Consider the following 18,191-nt stretch of genomic DNA (forward strand, 5'->3'; position numbering starts at 1 on the left):
CAACATGGATTGGACCTGCGTAGAGGGTGGTGTAAACAGGTATGCCGTGTCATCCGACCCGGCTCCTGTTTACATCAATGGGGGACGTATAACCTACGGACCGCAGCGTCCGCAGGTTGGACGGGGCGGGGGGCACACACAGCCTCTGCTGCTGTCTGCTATACTCTGCATACAGCAGCGGAGGAGGTAAATGGATGCCTGTGTAAGGCATCCATTCACCTCCCGGACTAGGGCTGGGGGCAGCCCAGCAGATTACCTTAGTGCTGAGCTTTCCCCCAGCACATCGGTCCGGGTCCCGGCAGTGGCGATCGGCGCTTGGAGGTGATGTCATCTCCAAGCAGCGGCTTGGAAACCACCTGCGCCGGGTGGGGGGAGTGCTGGTGTAAAAGGGACCAAACGCTGGGTTGCACCCTGCTTGAAGCTGGATCCAAAAAGCCAGGTGTGACCCGGCGTTTTGGTATAAAAGGGGTATAACTCTGGTCTACTGTTACCTAGGCAAGGGAGTAATGCTAAATTGTGTGTTATTGTTCTTCCCTGCATTATATAAACTTACACCTGGTGAGATTTAAGTCATAATTATTTAGTCAGACAGCAGTTCTTGACCAAATACGTTGGTTACTATGGCCCTTGTCCTCATCCATGATGGAAATCTGTTTGGATAGTGTAGGAAGCACTTACAGCTGCTTTAGGTACACACTATACTATTTTTTGGCAGATATTGGGTTGTGGGCCCAATAATTATTTAATATGTATGTATGTTGCACCAAATCCCAATGCTTGGCCCAGATCGTGCAAGATTTGGTTCCCGACATAATCATCTGCTGCATACACTGTGATATTCCCGTTTTGAGATAGTTCAGGCAATGTTTAGTGTATGGAGATACTGTTGGTGAGACAATCTGGAATCAATCTGGGATCATTTAGAACTAAACAATTATTGGTTAGTGTGTCTGCTGTACAGTGGAATCATTTTGGCCAGTGTATATCGGCCTATGTTGTGCAAAACCTTTAACGTACCCCTATCTTGAGAATTAAAAAATAATTGTGTTTTCTTCTTCGGGGTTCCTGGGTCCCACAGGGATTACATCGGGTTGTAGGCGGATCCAGAGGACCGGGCACCAACTTCTCCAAAGCTTTCAGAGCTTCCCATCATGCCTGGCTCCTCTCCCCTATAATCCCACCTCCATGCTGGGCTAGTCAGTTTTTTGTTGGTGCCTGCAGGAAGCAGGTGCACCAGTGGTTTTCTCCTGGGATTGCTTCACCTCCATGCTAGGCTAGTCAGTTTTTTGTTGGTGCCTGCAGGAAGCAGGTGCACCAGTGGTTTTCTCCTGGGATTGCTTCATAGCAATCCCAAGCTTTTTATATTTACTTTTTCTTATTTTTACACTGAGTGGGCAGCACTGCTGACATTGCGCCACAGCGCTGCCGCTCCAACATCCCCCTGGGGTCCTTTAACTCCTATCACCCCCAGGGTGTACACAGGAGAGTGTGCAAAAGACAGGGAGCCGGACAGCACAACGGGCACTGCATCTCTTCCTGGACAGCAGCGACGGACCACGGGAGGGTAAGAGCTCTCAGAGAGAGCAAAAATCGCTGTTCTGTCTGTGAGCCTGTGGGGAGCAGGTCAGAGCGCTGGCGTGGACATTGCCTCCCATAGCAGGGATTCCACTAGACCACCAGGGAATGGGAGTGCAGGCTGGAGACAGTATCCAGAGAGGAAAACTGTCCTCCATTTTACATTAGTTACATGTTACCGGTGGGTGAAGTCCAGCACAGGAGGAGGTGGCGCCGGCCTGCGGCCCCTCCCCCCCAGCTTTGGGCACCTATTTGCTGGAGATTTGTGCTTCCTAACACAGCTCCCTGCCAGCTCTTGGGGGCTCTCCCTGTGTCCCCGACAGCCCTCCTTCACCTCCACAGTGTCTGGTGCAGGCAGGGAGGCTTCCATCTCCCTGCCTGCAGCAGTCCTCCGGCTCCCTGCGGCATTGGCCGGGGGGGGTTAAAATTCGCCGCCAGGGGCAGCAAGCCCCTGAGGTGTTGAATAGGGGGTGAGGGAGGGATGGCAGCGAATGCTGCAGCCCTCCGGAACCCGGCGATTGTGCAGCGAATCCAAAACAGGATTCGCTGCACAAGGAGAATTAAAGTATTGAATACCTGCCTTAATGGGAATCAGAACGGGAATATGGAAAACCCCAGGAAAGAAATTCCCAATTCCTAAAAGGGTGACTAGTAGATACCCCCAGCTGGTGGAAGACTGTAAGTTGTGAGAAAATCCACCCCCAGTGGACTCCCACGTAACCGGTTGGTTACACCGAGTCCAAAAAGGCCTTGGAGGTTTTACCCTTTGCAGGGGAGGTGCTTTTTGGAGAAGAGCTAAACAAAATTGTGGCCTCTCTAGTAGCAGCCAAAACAGCTTGCCTCCCATTGGCCTAAGGTCAGTTCCTTTCATCCCTTTCGCCCCACAGGGAAAGTAAGGGACAGGTGTTTACCAGACAGACTGGACAGTTCAAGTCTACAAAACCCAAGCAGAGACAGCCCTGGGCAACCAGACAGGCTACTCTCAAAACTGATAAGGGATCCCAGGGTGGGGGGCCGTCTTCTGTTCTGTTCTTCTCAGAGGAATGGCTCAAGATGTCATCGGACGCTTGAGTGAGCGAAGTGGTGATCCATGGCTAAGCCGTGGTGTTCAAATGGAGCCCCCAAGGAAATTCTTGCCCACAACTCTACCCAGAGACCCACGGAAGAGGTCCTGTCTACATCCGGTAGTAGAGTCCTTACTACAGTCCAGAGTAGTAGTGCCTGTGCCTCAGCGAGGCCAGGGGTATTATTCCACCCTGTTTTGGTCCCAAAGCCAAACGGGACATTCAGAACCATTCTGAATTTAAAATCACTGAACAGATCAGTGAAGGTGTCCAAGTTCTGTATGGAAACTCTCAGGTCCATTGTGCTGGCAATGGAACCAGGGGACTATATGGTGTCTCTGGACATACAGGATGTGTACTTGCATGTCCCCATTGCACTATCCCACCAGCAGTTCCTGCGGTTTGCAAAAATGTCAAACCATTACCAATTTGCGGCCCTCCCGTTTGGGTTGGCCACGGCCCCCAGAGTCTTCACCAAAATAATGGCGGTGATTATGGCATTTCTGAGACACCAGGGGGTCAGAGTACTTCTGTACCTGAATGATCTACTGTAGAGACTGATCCTGGCCAGATGGGACGGCTGCCCCGAATCTATACTCTCTCGAATGATGAGCTTAACCCAAGAAGAACTGGCATCTCTTCAGTGGTGGCTGTCTGACTCCCATCTGAGGATGGGAAGGCCCTTTTGGATCTCACAATGGGTGCTACTTACTATGGACGCAAGCCTGCATGGCTGGGTAGCCGTAGTTGAATCCTGATCCTTCCAAGGAAGATGGTCCCGTGAGGAAGCCAGGTTGTCCATAAACCTGTTGGAGCTGTGGGCAGTGTTCAATGCCCTCCAGTTGTCCCAGGATCTGTTGCAAGGCCGACCTGTGCAAATAAGGTCCAACAATGTGACCACGGTGGCTTATATAAACCACCAAGGAGGCACAAAAAGCATAAAAGCAGTGAGGGAGGTATTCGGAATCCTCCAGTGGTCCGAAAGTCACGTGCCGGCCACATCAGCAGTATTCTTGCCAGGAGTTCTGAACTGGGAGGCAGACTTCCTGAGTTGCCAGGACATTCACGCGGGAGAATGGTCCCTGCACCCGAGGTATTTTGTCAAATGGCTTCTCGGTACAGCATTCACGGTTTATCTGCCATACCTTTATCCACCAGTGAATTTCCTGAGAACTTCCTCGAGTTCTCAGGAAATTCAAGCAGGAGGGAGGAGTTCTCATCTTAGTGGCTCCAGCGTTGCCCAGATGACACTGGTTCTCAGATCTAGTACGTCTGTCAGCTGCTCCTCCTTTTCAATTGCCTCTGAGGATGGACCTAATAGGTTAGGGACCATGTCTACATCCGGATCTGAAGAGGCTACATTTGGCGACGTGGCTCTTGAGACTGCCATCCTGAGAGAAAAAAGTTTCTCTTCAAAAGTGGCTAGGACTATACTCCAGGCCAGAAAGCTTAGTGTAGGGCAAGGTCACTCGACACCAAACAGTTTAAGGTGGCTAGATTGTTGTCCTTTCTTCAGAGTGGTCTGGATAAAGGTCTGCGCCTGGCTTCTTTCGAGTCCAGGTGTCCGCCTTATCGGTGTGTTTTCAATGGCAGTTGGCTACACTTCCTGATGTTCAAACTTTTTTCAGTGGGTGCTGAGGATTCAGCCCCCGTACACTCCTCCGGTTGCTCCGTGGGATTTAATCGTGGTTCTTTCTGCTCTCTCAGAACCACTTTTCCAACCTTTGGACTCAGCTGAGTTGAAATAGCTTACAGTCGTTGTCTTCAAAAGAGAGATCTTTAAGATGTGGTGCGGGCTCTTCAGACATATGTTCAAAGAACTGAATCCATTAGGCATTCAGACATCTTGTTTGTTCTCTATGGGTTCCATAAAAGAGGGTGGCCTGCTCACAAGCAGTCCTTAGCGCGCTGGATCAGAAGGGCAATCCAACAGGTTTATGAGAAGGCTAATCTCCCAATACCTTCCTCTATCTCTGCACAATCCACTAAATCGGTTGGTCCGTCGTGAGCTGAGCAGCTGTGCAAGGCAGCTACGTGGTCCTCGGTCCACACATTTCTGAAGTTCTATGCCTTTGATACATTTGCTTCCCAAGATGCTGCGTTTGGGCGACAAGTTCTACTGGCCCCTCAGGCGTCTACCTACCCTTAGAATACTGCTTTGGGACATCGCCGATGTAATCCCTGTAGGACCCAGGAACTCCGAAGAAGAAAAGAGGAGTTATGGTAAAACCTACCTTCGGTTAACTCCCTTTCTTCGAGGTTCTGAATCTAGTTGTTATGAGCGACACAGACCATCAGTCTTGGATTTCAAGGCATCCGTTTTAGAACCTAATCAGTTAATCTTGGCTTTAAATTCCGAAACTGCTTTGGTATGTTCTTGATTAAAGGCAGATTGCACTCCTTCCAGTGAGCTAGTCATAAATGCCCGATTCAGAAGAATGAGGCGAAGAGGGTGACTCCTGAATGACCCCTGATTTTGCAAGCTTTTAGTTTGCAGATGCTGTTTTTTTTTTTTCTTTTTCTTTTGTGATATAGAGGAAATATAAAGAGAGAATACAGCACAGAATATTAATTGCACTGTATGGGTATGGTTTGGGAGACCCACTAGGTAACACTATTATAAGTATGAGTGAATCCGGATGGACAGGTAATAGTTAAAGATGCATTATGCTGCACATCACTGCCAGTAGATGTTGGTAAACTGCATTAAAATATGGATATAGAATGGGAAATATGAGAGAGACCCCAGTATACAGAGCCGAATTTCCCGTGAGGCACGTGCCCAGGGGCGGCACTTGGATGCCTGTGATGGTACTGTCAGCCCAAAGTGTACCAATAACTGCAAAATATCCACTGTACTGTACCGTATTCCATCTTAAATAGAGTGTAAATGATAGGACATGCAGATACTGTCCTACTTAGTAATATGTATACATAATAAAAGAACGTCACAGTTAGTGGCTTTTTTTTTAATAAATCCATTATATTGGCTATTATCAAATGAGGGCTTATAAGTAACCAATAAAAATAATATAATTAGACAGGGGGTAGCATTATTGTTGTGCCTAGGGGCGCCATCATCCCTAAATCCGCCCCTGGACGCAAGGTGTGTGTACGGTGTGAAGAGAGCAGAAGAGGAATAAGTATGGGGAGGTGGGAGAATGGGAAAGAGGAACAATGAGTTATGAGGCTGTTGTTGGAAATGGTTGAATAAGGATGTATAGATATGATAGATGGGGCACAGGGAGAAAAGGAGGGGGACAGATACTCGGCAGAGAAAGGACAGCCAGATCTAGGCAGATAAATTGGAAAGCAACCAAATTCTGGGTAGAGAGGGGGTGGCAGCAAGATCCTGGCCAATGAAGAGAGAAGAGGACTGATGCTGGGCAGAGAGAGGGAAAGGACAGATGCTGGACAGGGAGAGGGAGGAAATATCCTGGGCAGAGACAATGGGCAGATGTTGGGCAGGGAGAGGGAGGGCAGATGCTGGGCAGGGAGGGGGGGGGGGGCAGATGCTGGGCAGAGAGAGGGGGAGGGGCAGATGCTGGGCAGGGAGAGGGGGAGGGGCAGATGCTGTTCAGAGAGAGGGAGGGAGGACAGATGGCCCTAATCTTTGCACAACTTTTGGTATACTTTATATAGAATAATTTATGTTTTGCAAATGAAGCTGAAAGTTGCCAGTACAGTCACACAGTAAGTCTGACAGCACATTTACACAGTTCTAACTTAATAACAACAAAATGAATATTGCGTTGGTCCATGGTGGATGTGCCACTACCAATTCTTAAAGAACTGGTAACCCCATCGCCAAGGGGCCACGCCCGATAGCCATGCAATAACAGCCAGGGGTGGGGGGGGGGGGGGGATAGGGGGAGTGGGAGTGGGATGGGTTTCTTTTGTCTCAGGTTCCCAAGCCTGTATGTGGGTCTCTTTGTCTTCGGTTCCCAAGCCTGTATGTGGGTCTCTTTGTCTTCGGTTCCCAAGCCTGTATGTGGGTCTCTTTGTCTCAGGTTCCCAAGCCTGTATGTGGGTCTCTTTGTCTTCGGTTCCCAAGCCTGTATGTGGGTCTCTTTGTCTTCGGTTCCCAAGCCTGTATGTGGGTCTCTTTGTCTTCGGTTCCCAAGCCTGTATGTGGGTCTCTTTGTCTTCGGTTCCCAAGCCTGTATGTGGGTCTCTTTGTCTTCGGTTCCCAAGCCTGTATGTGGGTTTCTTTGTCTCAGGTTCCTAAGCCTGTATGTGGGTCTCTTTGTCTTCGGTTCCCAAGCCTGTATGTGGGTCTCTTTGTCTCAGGTTCCCAAGCCTGTATGTGGGTCTCTTTGACTCAGGTTCCCAAGCCTGTATGTGGGTCTCTTTGTCTCAGGTTCCCAAGCCTGTATGTGGGTCTCTTTGTCTTTGGTTCCCAAGCCAGTATGTGGGTCTCTTTGTCTCAGGTTCCCAAGCCTGTATGTGGGTCTCTTTGTCTTCGGTTCCCAAGCCTGTATGTGGGTCTCTTTGTCTTTGGTTCCCAAGCCAGTATGTGGGTCTCTTTGTCTTTGGTTCCCAAGCCAGTATGTGGGTCTCTTTGTCTTTGGTTCCCAAGCCAGTATGTGGGTCTCTTTGTCTCAGGTTCCTAAGCCTTTTTGTGGGTCTCTTTGTCTCAGGTTCCTAAGCCTGTATTTGGGTCTCTTTTTGGTTCCCAAGCCGGAGCTATTGCTTTAATTCAGACGATGATCCAGTGCCAAGAAAAGGTCAGAGCATTCCTGTGACTGGCACATCTCTCTTGCCAGGTTAATTACTGTATCTGCAAGTTCAAGTTCTTCAGGGAGTCCAGCTTCACTATCAAGGTCCTGTGAAGATTCATCAGCAGCAGTCTTAAGACGATATTGTCTGTAACAAATGATGCCCAGTGCTATTGCAGTGAACACTAGACTGAAAATGGCCACTGTTGATAAGGTTATCCAATAATTGGTGTTCTCCATATTCAGGGTTTTTTTCAGCTCATCGCTCAGGTCACTTTCTTCTGCTGCTTCTTCTGTAGGAGTTTCTTCTTTATAGCCTGAAGTTGGTTTATTCTCCTCATTATAGATGTTAGTTCCATCATCTCGGGCCAAGCGATCTTCAGCTGCCCGAATTGGAGCTCCATTGCCCCCAGTAATCACTAATATTAGCAAAACGAATATCTGTATACACAGCATCTTCAATACAGGTCTTATTCCATGGACAACTTCCTTTCAAATGGTTCCTGATGCAGCTGATGACATCACAATCAGCCACAGCCTCATGATGAAATGTTCTGTGATGTCATAATGGAAACCAGGGAAGTGGCTGGGACCTTATTAGGAGGCAATTTGTATTATACAAAAGAAGAACTAGGTTTTGTCATCCATAGTGCACAAACTATTAAAGTTAAGTCAGTGAAATATTCAAATAAAGAAAAAAGTGTAAATGATAAAAGTTTAATTATGATTTATATATATATATATATATATATATATATATATATATATATATATATATTAGTTATTTTTACAAATGTATGTAAAAGCAAAAAAATAATCTCTTAAGTACAAGACCAGGCTGTACCTACAATATAGGTGTTTTGTCAGTCACCCAAATGATGTAGAAGTAGAAAAAAATTGTTATCGTTAAACACACAGCGTACATTTTATAACCACCGACTTGCTTTCCATTGTTCATTAAGTATAATTTGATTGGGTGCTATGGGTGACATCCAGTGACGGTTTTTACCTATGGGCTGCAGGACTTCAACCCCGCCCCCTGCCCAGGTAAATTCCACCACTGTGCTCTGTCTAAGTGAAGTCAGATACAACCTGTGACATTACTCTGGCTTCACTGCAGCCCATATTATCTGCATACCCTCCAACATCTGAAGAGCAGAAACCGGTACAAATCCGTAAAGGGGGCGTGGTCTTGGGTAAAGGGGGCGTGGTCATGCTCCCTTCCTACCCTTACAATGTACAGTTGCAGACCCAAAAAAGATACAGGCCATAAAAAATGGTGCTGTACCTGACAAAGTACAGTGGTGGGTATGTATCAGAGGTATGCGCATGTGCAGTTCAGATGCCGTTACTGCACATTCACCGTTCCCAGTGCCTGTCATTTGCAGTGTACAGGCGCCGGGACAGTAATTTAGCATCTGTGGGCTGCTGACCAAACATGGCCGATTCAGTATACCATAACCACTGTCTCAATTACAGCGGTCACGCTGAATTGCACAGTCCCGATGTCGCAGTGTCAAGGAGGGGAACACGAGTTTTGCCCAGCTGTTCGGGGAGCGCTATGCATGCCCCCAAAATGTTGACCAATCAAGCATTAGTAATCAAGCATTAGCCTGATTATTAATCAGGCATTATACACAAAAAATACTCAGCAGGAGGCCCTAAATGTTTATTAAGGTAGGACAATTATTATCCTAAAAGAATAAAATAGGATTCCATAGAGTGGTGAGTCAGAGGACCATCCAGTGCTTATAGTAGTAATAATTCTAATTTCACTCTCTGGGCCTTATTGTTATTACAGTTTTACGGCCCCCACGGACCACCTTGGCTGCCGTCTGTAGGAGCTATGAAGCTGGGTTAGCTGTGCCTCCTGGATGAGATTAGCTCTTAGATACATATCAGTTGTCTGAAGCAACTATTGTGGAAGCAGCCTCTATACTTGCAGTGAGATTGAGGTCAATGCCTCGGAGCGGATTCAGTCAGGATTCTGTTAGGCTCTCTCCTTGCCCATGATCCTGCCATCCATCCACTGACCTTCTGTTATACAGCACATATGGAAGCAATGTCAGATACTGTATGTTTCTGAAGCACAGATTTATGCTATAGCACAGTATAGAACTTGTAAGTAGTATTGAATATATTATACAAGATGACCTTTGTTTTAGGCTTAGTGACTCGAATACTTACATTTATTACAGTACGTAGGGCCTTATTCTAGTTCACTCTTTCTGATAAAATCCTTCTTAGATGGACAAAACCATGGCCCTTATTCTGGTTGGTGCGGTAATATCCGCGTGCGTTCGTGCCGCCCATGTTTTGTGTCTGCGCATGTGCAGAGGCGTCTCTGCGCATGTGCGAGCGGGGCATACGGCCAAATCCTGCATGAAATGTGAACACTCCGAACAGGGGGTGGAGAGGGGCGTGAAGGGCTATTTGGGCTCATTACCATATGCATACGCCCCGCGTTTCATGGGCGTTCCCATGCAAACGCTGGGCGTACGTATGGTAATGCGGTCGTGACGCACGTGTAGGGGGTGGACATATGACATCGCCGGATGTCAGCTGCCCGCCCAGATCCCTGCTTTTGCACGGAAAAATGTCCGTGTGGTCTGAGGTTGCGGGAGCTGGTGGACCACTCGGTCCTGCGACCATCGAATGATGGGGGAGGTTCCCTGAGATGGAGGAGGCGTATTCCGTGAAAAATACACGTGCGGTCCGTTCGGCCAGCTTCTTACCGCGTACGGACGGAGTTGGCGATCCCTATGGAAGGCGGGGTTTCGCACGCACGGTCCTGGCCGCATATTCGGATCCGGACGCACCGATCAGAATAAGGGCCCATGTGCACTGTAGGTGGGGCAGATGTAACATGTGCAGATTTGGGTGGGATTTACTTCAAAATGTGATCTATATTGAAGTGTAAAAATAAAGCAGTCAGTATTTACCCTGCATAGAAACAAAATAAAGCACCCAAATCGAATTATCTCTGCACATTTTACATCTGCCCCCCTGCAGTGCTCATGGTTTTGTCCATGATCTTAAGAAGGACTTTGTCAGAAAGAGTGAAGTTTTATCGTTTGCATTGATTCTTAAATATGTCTTTACGGGTATGGAATGTATGGTCGACCTAAAGATGGTCAACGGTCATTAGATCGACACCACTAGGTCGACATACTGGAAGTTCGACATCGGTCTAGGTCGACATGGCACAAGATCAACAGGTCATTAGGTCGACATGGTCTAGGTTGACAGTCAAAAGGTTGACATGGGGTTTTTCACTGTTTTTTTACCCGTATGTCGACATAGAAACAGTTTTAAGTGAAGTGCGTCCCCTCGCATGGCTTTCTGCGCTCATAAAAATGGAAAAAACCCATGCCGACCTTTTGAATGTCGACCTAGACCATGTCGACATAATGCTTTTGTCGACCTTGTGCCATGTCGACCTAGTGTAGACCCCTGTCGACCTTCCAGTATGTTGACCTAATGACTTGACTATTTTTAGGTCAACCAACTGACCGTATCCATCTTTACAATATACAGTAACTGAATGAATGACATTCCTATTCAATGTAGGGTCTGTTCTTCCAACTGGCAGAATATATTCTGACAGTCATAGGGCTATTTCACATGCTCCGGCTCCTGCCGGGTGGCATAAATCCGCACGGCCAAAAGCTGTGCAGCACACAGTAGTTAATAATGGACATGATTCTGTCCATTCACACGGGATGGCCACGGCCCGGCCAACCGGTTGCAGACGGATCCCACCACTGGAAGGGACGGCTGCCAGGCTGCCATTGAAAACTTCGACCTGCGGGGCTTTGCCGCCCGGCAGGAGCCAGAGCTTGTGTAATAGCCCTTAAAGTCCCGGCATCGGCAAAAATGGACACTGATAGTCTGAAACGGCAATCCAGGCTCTGTTTCCGACAATACAGATCCGCCTCCGTGGTGAGGCAAACCTGTTGCAAGCGAGTCCTGGCCGGGATTGAATACTGCCAGCTGCTATTTCCAACTGGTGGAAATAGCGACTGGGATTTCATACTTCCATTAATGGTTAATGATGCCTTTCATCTGTTTTACACGCTATACTGTATGGTATATAGTGAACGATGGAGTCATTGGTGAAAACTTGCAGTGACCTCTTTTGGTCACAAATTCAATTATATCGTAGCTGAGCAATTATCGGCAGACTGTGTATGTCAGGCGTGTCCAAACTGTGGCCCACCAGCTGTTGTGAAACTACACATCCCAGCATGCCTTGCCATAGTTGTAGCATTCCCAAATAGCAAACCTGTGGCAAGGCATGATGGGACTTGTGGTTTCACAACAGCCATAGTTTGGACAGACCTGGTGTATGTGATAATAGATGGAGTTAATCACTGCGCTGTGTTTGAAAAAGCTGCTCAATAGTTAATAATACAATAAAATATTATCTAATGGTCTATAGTGACAAAGTTGACACTAAGAATGGTCGACATTGACAGAAGGTTGACCAATCTTTAGGGCAACATGAGTAAGGTCGACATGAGTTTTTGGTGTCTATGTCGACATGCAGGGCCGGATTTGTGCCTAGGCCCGTGAGGCATCGGCCTCAGGGCGGCACCATTTAAGGGCGGCAGGCAGGCTGACATTCTGTTAAATAGCAGCATGGCACAGCGGGTGGGCAGCGGCGAGTGATGAGCGTCGCCACAGACATGAATTATCATATGTTGGCGGCAGCGCCGCTCGTCACCCGCCACTGCCCACCCACTCTGCCATGCACATTACATCACCGCTTAGTGGCTGGGTCCGACAGTCCCCCTGTGTATCCGGAAATGGCTCAGGCTCACTGCTGCCGGCGCCCGCCCATTGGCTACTCTACACACACACACACACACAGTCTATTGGCTGCGTATCCAGCAGCTGAGCGGCGCGCAGATCCTCCCTGTACTCAGTCAGTCGCAGTGTGAGAGAGACTGACGGAGACACTGCTAATCACTGTACTAATAAGTGCCTCCCTCCAGGTCATCTGTACAGTGAGCAGCCCAGAGTGCTTAAAAAAAATATTAAATATATAAATAACAATGTATATACATATATGATTACATTAAAATAGGGGGGGGACACAAAAATGTTGTGCCTAGGGGTGTCCTGACCCCTAAATTCACCCCTGCCAGTATATATAGCTGTCCAGATCTTAGGCTATTTAGGCAACCCAGAATTAGGCTGCAGTCACTCGTCAGCCGCTGATAATCTCCAGCCAACGTACATTAGTAGCGCCGAGATCGAGCTCCCCAGTTCGTATCGGTGTGCTAGCCCGCATCTGCTGACCAGTCACTTTTTGATGCCGAGTAGAGTAGGTTTGGGGAACCTGCAAGTAGTGCTGCAAGCTACAGATGTAGCTGTGCTCAGCATTGCCAGATCGCTAGTGAATTAGATGCATGCACATGGCAATGGGATTGTACCTATCTCCATGGGCGTCACATGTGGCAGTTAGTGCCGAAACAATGAGCGTTGCTACCTCCTCTATGTGGACACTGAGGGGGAAATATACTAAGATGTGTATATTCCTTCACATGTGATGTTGCTATGGGCAACCAATTAGAATCTACTTCTTATTTATTTAGCACCCTCTAGAAGATAGTAGACAGGATCTGATTGGTTACCCATTGCAACATCACATGTGAAGTAGAATTCACATGTGAAGTAGAATTCACATCTTAGTAAATTTCCCCCTGAGACGGGTCAATGTGGCCATCCACTATGGTTGCCAAGCCATGCCCCCAAGTAATTATAATTTTGATGCTGGAGAAAACATTTAAATATGACCAATAATATTAGTTGGCCCGTGCGTAAATTTTGCATGCGCATAAAACACGATTCATTTTATAGCGAGGTTGGTGGTTTGTAGCAGGATGAAAGAAGAACTGGTTCATTTGTAGGCACATTTGCGACACTTTCTCCCTCTATGGGTGTCCAAAATAAAAAAAAAGAAATCTGCATAATAATCGAAAAATGCCCTTTACACATTATGCCACACACTGTAATGCCCCAGACACACTATGCCACACACTGCAATGCCCAATATGCCACACACATACATCCCAACACTGGAGGCAGAGGAAAAGGGACAACTAGGGGGCATGACCTACTATCGTGGTACTCCTTCGAGGCCACATCCCCCATTTTTTTCGCTATGGTGGCATGGCCAACGCTCAGCTGCTGGCCATGCCCCTAGCCTCTCTAAATAGACGCTGTGCCATATATACACACCAGCAGTGTGTGGTGTCATTCTAAATAAATTTCGACAGCATTGAAGGCAGATTCCGACAAAACAGATCCGACTTAAGGAGAAATCGGTTCTGTTTTGTGGGAAATGGCTGCAGATTGTCGACTTCGTGACCGTCTTTCAACCATCTGCGACCATTTTCGGCAATCTGCCCAGTTTCTGACACTCGACAGCTTGAGCATTGAATTCCAGCTGCTGAGTTACAGTTGAATTGAGTGAAAATGGCCTGGAATTCAAACTGATGGGACGTGTTCCGACAGTCAGAAAACGGGATGGAATACCCCCTCCAGCATCCCAGCGATGTCTCGGGGCTTTAAACCCCTAAAGCTGATGCTTAGTAAATTCATCCACTGACATTCTAATGCTTTAATAATCTGTACAGAATCAGTGAAAGCAATTTATAAAGTTTTCACCAAGAGAACATAATGGAAACATAGACTTTCATGAATCGATTCAACATAATACAATGTGAGGTGATCATCCTTTTAGCAGCATGGTCAGAAAGTCGCCTTATAATTGCTAGGAGAAACATACTGCTAATGTGTTATGTGGTCTTGCCACTATGGGAGAGCCAGTTTATTTTCCACATAATAGTTTGTCAGTGTCTGTTCACACTGAGATAATCATGCTAGATGTGAGCATGCATTATGTATGTGTGTTGTTCTGAGCATGGTTTTGTACACTACATTGTGAGCCATAATTGTTTGTATCCATTATGATGATCTCAGGGTTTCCTGGAAGTTGGAGTAATAAGTGTTTTGTTGCCATTTCACCAGAGACCTCTTAGCATTCATTACACAATGCAGTATGGATTGCTGCAGTTGCTTCAGGTCCTTCTCAACATTTCATGAATCATCTACATTTATCCAGTTTCTGCCATTTCACCAGAATAATAGGTTTAGAATATAGGTTTTCTTGCTACAATTGTCTTCATTGGTACTAGAATTTGTTTTATCAAAGCAATAACTTCAATCAATATATATATATATATATATAGAGGGGGAATGGGGCTTTGCAAGGTCTCCCTGTAGTCCTATGGAGCCTCATAGTACGTGGCAGCAATCCTGATTTTCATTCAATTATATGGATTTTCTGCTTTAGAAAGAAGTGAGAGTAATACATTTTAACACGGGCAAAGTCCACAAAATGTTGGTACTGTGGCCAAAAGAGGAGAGGACCCGTGTGCAGCCTCCGCTGCGGGCCCCCTCCTCTCTGATGGTGAGTAGACTCTGGCATTATGCCAGAGTCTGCTGCCCATGTGCAGGTCTTTGAGAACATGGCGTTCCCGGGGGCATATCCAGTGCGCATGCGCAAATCACAGTGGGACTCCATAGGGGTAAGTGTAATATATGGTTGGGGTGTGGGCCCCCTGGACCCAGGGGCCCATGTTTACCATGCACGCTGCACCCATTTATGAAACGCCTATGACTGTAGCTAAATGTATTATTTTCATAACGACATAAACCTGAATGGCCATTACTGAGTGGCGACAGGGCAGTCCCATACATGTGATGTGATATGGTCATTAGGTAGACCCTATTAAGGTCAACACCTGAAATAGGTTGACAGGGTCGACACAAGCATTAGGTCAACAATGGGAAGAATTACACTTAAAAAGTCAACATGAGTTTTTCACAGTTTCTGTTAGCGGACATGTGCCGACATGGGGTATTTCCTGCCCTACCATCCACTACAGCGTGGTGGGGAATAAAATAGTGTGCCGAGCGCAGCGAAGCACTGTGCTGGAAGCATGGCGAGTGCAGCGATACGCTTAGACGGTGTCCATGTTGACATTCAGGAAATAAAAACCTGAAAAACTCATGTTGACCTATTGCTTGTATTGGCCTTCTGACCCTGTCGAACTTACCCATGTCTATTTATTTCAGGTGTTGTCCTTTAGTGGTTGACATAAATTGGGTCGACCCAATGACCCATACCCTATACATCTCATTTCAGTTGGATCCCCTGCAGCAAGAATGGGGCGACCGGCGTAGAAGCTACGTCAGCTTCTATCTATGGGATTCTGCAAATGCTGCTACAAAGTGCTTCCCTGGTGGACACCCATGCATCTGAATGTGTATCGCCTGAGATACCCACCTGCCGTGTCCATACATGCTGTAATACCGATTTGTGCATCTTAATCAATTGAAGCTTGCATCAGTCCTATGCTGTGGCAGCTCCGGAGGAGGGGCTTCAGCACAGTCCTAAATCAGATAGGGGAGCAGCATCACCTGCCAGTGAGTCAGTTTGGAATGGCCGTTGGTACGGCTCACTTACTTGATTTTGAACTGTGCTGCAGACCATCCTCTGGAGCCGCCACTGGTCCTATGGTAAATGCAGTTTCTCTATCCGTGTATGGTCTCTTATATGGGTGGTTGAGCATTGATGTACACAGTCACTGTCACTGACATGGCCAGCTTTATAAGACAGACCTTCTCCGTGCATACGTTAAATGCCTCCCTCTCACCACTCAGGATTGGCCACTACATTTTGATACAATTCTCCCTGCATGTGTCTGGAATCTGTATGGAAACAATAGATGCCTCACAATCAGACACAATAGCTCAGAGACTAGTTTACCATAATAAAGCAAAAGGTGGCGGGTACATGGATTACCATCATAGTAACCCTGTATATTCGTAACAAATCTACCAGCAGCAAATACAGGGAAGACCACGTACAGTATTGTATGTGTTTTAAAGGAGAGCAAATTATTGAAAATAAATTTTTCTCTTAAAAGCAGTGATTTACTGTACAGCATGCAGTGCTTCCTCCAGGGCAGACATGCCTTGCCATAGTTTTAGCATTCCCTAATAGGAAACCTGTGGCAAGGCATGATGGGACTTGTAGTTTCACAACAGCTGGAGGACCATTGTTTGGCCACACCTACACAAGGGTGATCGGCAGGCAGGGAGGTGGCAGGGGGAAATTGAGCCCTTCTGTGTACATGCTGGCCCGGGAGGGGGCGAGGCACCATCTTTGTCTTTGTAAGTGGTGTACCAAGCAGTTCTGGAGACACTGGGCTGGCCCCATTCCTTCCACTGTGAATAAATGCGGTGTTCATGCCCACCGAACCTACTCACTAGCTGTGATCAAGAACCGCAACTTTTCCACCTGTGGGACACTGTGGCCCAAGAGCATTGATGGCAGAGGCATTTCAACAAGGCTTGTTTTATATTTTGCAGGTGACATCATTAGCCTCGGTGACAGACAGCTGACAGTGATGCATATGCCAGGACACTCCAGAGGAAGTATCTGTTTACATGACCGGGATCGCAAGTTGCTCTTTAGTGGTGATGTCGCTTACGATGGATCGATGATCGACTGGCTTCCTTACAGCAATATCCCTGACTATGTTAGATCCTGCGAACGTCTCAAGGGATTGGTGGCCAGGGGTCTGGTGGAGAAAGTGCTACCTGGGCATTTCAACACTTTTGGGTCAGAAAGACTTCATCGATTGGCCTCTAACTACATAATGAATGCAGGAGTTTGTCACAAGGTGTCCACCTACGTAACACGATCGTTTGCAGGATTAGCACTTCGTGTGTCCAATTCCAGGCGAACAACCTAGACATAATGAGGACCGTCAGGAACTAAAACAAAGTATGCAAACATTCTGAAACCAAACAAAATCTAAGTAAAAACACCATTAATACCTCCCATATGAGCTAGTAGTAATATTATTTAAATGGCAAGTCAATATTTTATTGGAAAATTTAATTGTAGAATTAATTTATTGGTGACAACTTTCTCTGTGTGAAATGTGAGCAAATATCCATTCATAATAATAATAATAATGCATTCTGTAATAATTCATTAGGATGAGTCATTTTCTATGTGATAAATAGCTTGCGCTCATATGACCTGCAGAATATTTATACTGACATGAAGTTTAGTAAATTGCTGTAAATAAGGTTGTTCTCCCTTTTAAGTCCTGGATGCACAAACTGTAGTTGCAGACACAAAACTACAGCAGATTTCAGAACCCGTGCGAAGCCCAATCTGTGGGATGGTGATACAGTCCCCGGCTCCAGCTGATCTAGTTCATGACCAAGAAAACATGGAATGTAACTGACCACATCTAGAAAACGCAGATTCATGTTAAATGTTATGTAGAAACTGTTATATAGAACCTTAAATCTTAAATGATCATTAGAGAGGATCATGGTTGATGCCAAAAATACCCTTTAATTGCCGTGATTCAAAGTTGGATCAGCAATGACTAGAATAGTTTCAAGCCTGTCATTGGGACTCCCCAATAGCGCATGTATGGATATACTTATATGCGCATAGACACAGTAATTCTAGATGTGTTCTGATACATCTAGCCTCAGTACCCCATGCAGCCCGAGATGCCAGGGCCTGTGCTACTCTGCTAACATCTGGCATCTTGTTTACTGAAAATGCATCTTCGTCGCACAGAAACAGTAACCAATCAGACATTTGGTTCCAGTGTCTAATTTTCAATTGGCAGATGAATACTGATTTCTGATTGGTTATAAAGACTTTATAGCAGTGAAATCCTGCTACAAAGGCCAATAAATCTGCATTCAAAGACACTGACCATGGCCT

General features: G+C 46.7%; 1 protein-coding gene across 1 annotated transcript in view; it reads left to right on the top strand.

Annotated features, from left to right (window-relative positions):
* Nucleotides 1–17,283, top strand: part of MBLAC2 (metallo-beta-lactamase domain containing 2) — a 30,467-nt gene extending 13,184 nt beyond the window's left edge. The window contains exon 2 of the mRNA XM_083151804.1: nucleotides 16,805–17,283. Coding sequence (XP_083007930.1) covers nucleotides 16,805–17,190 — 386 coding nt within the window. The 3' untranslated portion in view covers nucleotides 17,191–17,283. The remainder of the gene's footprint in view (nucleotides 1–16,804) is intronic.
* The last annotated feature ends 908 nt before the right edge of the window (nucleotides 17,284–18,191 follow it).

This window comes from Crinia signifera, chromosome 1 (assembly GCF_055691185.1).
Source record: "Crinia signifera chromosome 1, ASM5569118v1, whole genome shotgun sequence".
NCBI lineage: Eukaryota > Metazoa > Chordata > Amphibia > Anura > Myobatrachidae > Crinia > Crinia signifera.